The sequence below is a fragment of the Phytophthora infestans genome, genomic scaffold (genome assembly GCF_000142945.1).
Source record: "Phytophthora infestans T30-4 supercont1.4 genomic scaffold, whole genome shotgun sequence".
NCBI lineage: Eukaryota > Oomycota > Peronosporomycetes > Peronosporales > Peronosporaceae > Phytophthora > Phytophthora infestans.
The window spans coordinates 2003494-2007282 of record NW_003303755.1 but is presented as its reverse complement, the minus strand read 5'-3'; the positions used below and the strand labels follow the sequence as shown (position 1 = coordinate 2007282).

Here is a 3789-nt window from a genome sequence, read left to right as displayed (position 1 = left end):
GCCAACATTAGTCCTTTTCTTGTTACTGAGTCTTGCTGGAGACACGTGGGCTTCGTTTGCATGCTCGAACGCCGCACGAGCAGCAGTGACTTGCTGCTGTTTGCGTTCGATGAGATGCATGGTTTCGCGCAGCCGGACTCGATTTTTGAGTTCACACTGCTCCCTCGGACAGGATTCGATGTGAGCTTCAGCTTCGTGCCAAGCACGACATGTCGGATTGATGCATGGCGTAAATTCATTGCAGAGTTGCGCACGGATATCCTTGCAGTCCTGTGAGCAGAGGTGGCCTTGCGGAGGATTGCACAGCGTTGCATCGACGATCGTGATTGTGTCACGTAGGCGCGCTTGGAAAAGGCGAGACTGGTCTACAGACCGCTGCGTGGGATCGCATAAATCGGCAAAGGGGTCCTCACTGAGCACCTGGCTATTTTCATCTGTCTCTGTCTCACTTAGTATTGTAGATTGAGAATCTTCGGCAACTATAACATCCAGCATCGCTTGGAATTTCGCTTTTGCCACATTCATTCCCCAAACTTCGTCTCCGGCCTCCAAATCGCGCTCCACTTGACGCAGTTGTAAGCCAATTGACGACGTTGCTGCCCCCATAGCGTTTTTCATAGTCTTCTCCGCAATTACCAGCCCATCATTAGCAGTAGCATTTTTCGACAACATAGTTACAGTATTCCCGCTCTTCTTCTCTGCTCCACTGATCACTATAACGTGGTCTGCTTGGCCGAGAGTTCTGACAGGCTTTTCACTGTTATCTGATTCTGTGGAGCTTTGATCCGAACATTCAAACGATTGTTTCCAGGGTGCTCGACCCGCTCGCTTCGAAGGCATTGCGGCTACTTTTGGTCGCTTTCTTGTCACCAAGCGTTTTCTCTTTCCCCATTCCCGAGGTCGTGAAGTTGTGCTGTTGCGTGTATGAGAGTTTGATGAAGCTGATGTATCTGAGATTGAAGCTCTTCCTTCCAAAATTGAAGAACTATGGGGGCATGTCTCCGCAGTATCAGCTTGAGCCCTAGCTGGTTTACAAGCCACAGGCAACGAAGCTCTAGATACGGATCGTTTATTGATGGAGTCGTCTACGCCTTCCGAAGAGCCCACATGCGCAGACAGCCGTTTTACCGGTGTAGTTTTTTGGTGCGCTGTTGGCATTGTTGGGAACCCACGTTGATGCGTCGGAGTCTTCGCCTTAACAGCTTGTGTGCTGTCCTTCAGCGCAGCTGTATGTTTAGCACGACAAGGTTCTCCGATCTGTGCGTTCGCAAGAGCACCCTTGCGTCTCTTTACGGGGTTTACTTTGGTGCTGTCACCTCTGAAAGTACTCATCACCTTCCCGCTCGCCAAACTCGAAGCAGAAGACTCGCTCACTCCATTCCGATCGACGGTAGATTTAAGAGATTTATCTTCCAATCCTTTGTGTGAATCTATTGCTGCTCTAGGAGGTTTGAGTGGTTCTTGTTCGCCACCACTAGTTTGTACGAACTTCCGTCTCACCCACATATTCTGGCTTACGACCGAGTTCAGTATATCCACCGAGGCATTGCTTTGGTACGCGAGGATCACGCAGTCCATTTGCTGCGCAAATTCCGGCGAGGTATCCATATTCCGGACGATATACTTCACCAACTGTCGGCAGCAATCGTAGTCCACTTCATTCCTCAGCGCTCCAACGGGTGTCGACAACGGTACTGAAGGCGGATGGTAGGCGGGCTTTAGCTCATCTATAAACGCATTGCAAACGTCATTCACCGCATCTCCCACATGCTTGCGCAGCGAGCGCTTTAGATCTGCTTTTAGCCGCGCTACCAACGTGTCTGTCATCGCCATAACCAATCCTCAGAATTGTGCCACAAATTTTGGAGATCAGCGAATAAAAGCCAATCAGAGCCCACATACTCAGGTGTAATTCGATAAAACACACCAGCTTATTCCCCCTTCGTCGAGAGAAAACCCAATGGCAAGCGAGACGCAGCCACCCAGCACTAGCGTTGGGCAGTTCACCGTGGCTGACGAATCGGGCCTACCCGCATCTTCGCCCGCGCCCGCCGTGCTCGAGCCACCGACCAAGAAACGCCGAGGAGCTGGGCGCAAACGAGACCCAGTGTGGGACTTCACTACCGTCTTCGAGGACAAGCGAGTGGTGTGCAACCGCTGCGGGGCGCTCATCCACCGCTACGGCGTCGCCAAGGTCGAGCGCGTTCGTGCACACTTCGAGCGCAAGTGTCCAGGCGTACACTCGCAGACGGCGACACCTCTACAGAGGGGAAATGAGGCGACAGGGACTACCAAGGCGGAGCAATCACTTGTGGGGACGGAGCTCAAGGAGCCCAGACTTTCGAGTGGGAACAGCTACGGCAATAAGAGCGGTGCCTTCAAGCGCAAGTTCGCCTACTGGTTGTATGCCACGGGACAATCATTTGAAGACGTTCAGAACGAGCTGCTGCTGAACGCTCTACGAATGCTACGGACTGATGCGACGCTGCCATCCAAGCACGAACTGGAGAACGAGTTGCTGAATCTCGAGTTCATCGCATCCAAGAGCAAGGTAACCAAGGCTCTGAGTGGGAAGAAATGTTGTCTTACAGTGGAGAACTGGGTGGGCACTGGAGGGTGTGGAGTGACCACGTACGGGGCCACGTGCGAAGGTGCGTCGTACTACCTCGATTCCAAGACTGCGGCGAGTCAGGAGAGCGGTGCGGAGTTGACGGCCGACGAGGTGGAAGCAGTGCTGACTAAGGAGAAGAAAGCAGACTTCTATGGCATTGTGACGCCCACGACGTCAGCTCTGTCCAAGCCCACGCGAGACAGGATCCAGAAGAAACACCCGCGATGCGCCTTCTTCCACGGCTGTGTGTGCAACGCGCTCACTTTGCTGCTTGATGACGTGAGCAGCATCCTGCCGTGGCTGAAGAAGTTGCAGATGTCCGTTGCTGATGTGATGGAGATGTTTCATGGGAACCTTAGGCTGCAAACACTGGTGTCAGCGCTAGCGTCTCCGTCGGAAACCATTCAAACTGTAGAGTTTCCGGATTCCAGCTCCACGTGCGCTTCGTTGGAGGATCTACTGAAGCACGAGAAGGTGCTGTACGCGATCGTTGCTCGTCGAGACTTTGTGGATGCTAGCGTGTCGACAGAGCAGGAGAAGCTGAAACGCGTGCAGGACTTCATCCTGGGCGAGACATTTGTGCAGGATCTGGCCAACGCGCTTGCTGTTCTGCGTCCTTTGCAGCAGCAGCTGAAGCATTTCCAGGAAGATCGCCCGCCGTTATCGCAAGTATTCCCCAATTTTGTAGAGCTCCTGACGATATACTCTTCGATGGAGTGGGTGAGCAAGAAGGAGAAGGCTCTGATTACTTCCTGCGTTACGGAGAGGTTCAATGCTATCTATGGCGACTCACACGGCGTGGCGTATACGCTGGATCCAGTGTATCTAGGTGAAGCTTTGGATGAACGGAAGAAGCAGGAGGTGGAAAGCTTCATCGTGCGCTTTTGCGAGCGTGAAGGCCATACTGTTGACATTTTGACGCAGCTGCAGATGTACAAGGCCATGGTGACTGAGCTGAAAGAAACCAATCTAGCATACTGGCAACTGCTGCATTCTGGTGCCGTGACGCCTCATGACTTTTGGGTGGAGCGTCGTGGCCAGTTCCCGTACTTGCATCAGTTGGCGATAGCGGTCTTTGGGTTACCAGCATCGAGTGCTTCTCCGTCCCCGTCGTTTGGAGTTCAGTGCTTTACTGTCCAATCACGCTTCAAGCGCATTTTGGAACCTGAGCAACTTCA

General features: G+C 52.9%; 1 protein-coding gene across 1 annotated transcript; it reads right to left on the bottom strand.

Moving 5' to 3' along the window:
- Nucleotides 1–793: 793 nt before the first annotated feature.
- Nucleotides 794–1608, bottom strand: PITG_03507 (uncharacterized protein; the record flags this gene model as incomplete). Its single annotated transcript, XM_002906529.1, has 2 exons — nucleotides 794–985; nucleotides 1501–1608. The coding sequence occupies 2 exons, from the start codon at nucleotides 1606–1608 to the stop codon at nucleotides 794–796; spliced, it is 300 nt and encodes a 99-aa protein (XP_002906575.1).
- Between the last annotated feature and the right edge of the window lie 2181 nt (nucleotides 1609–3789).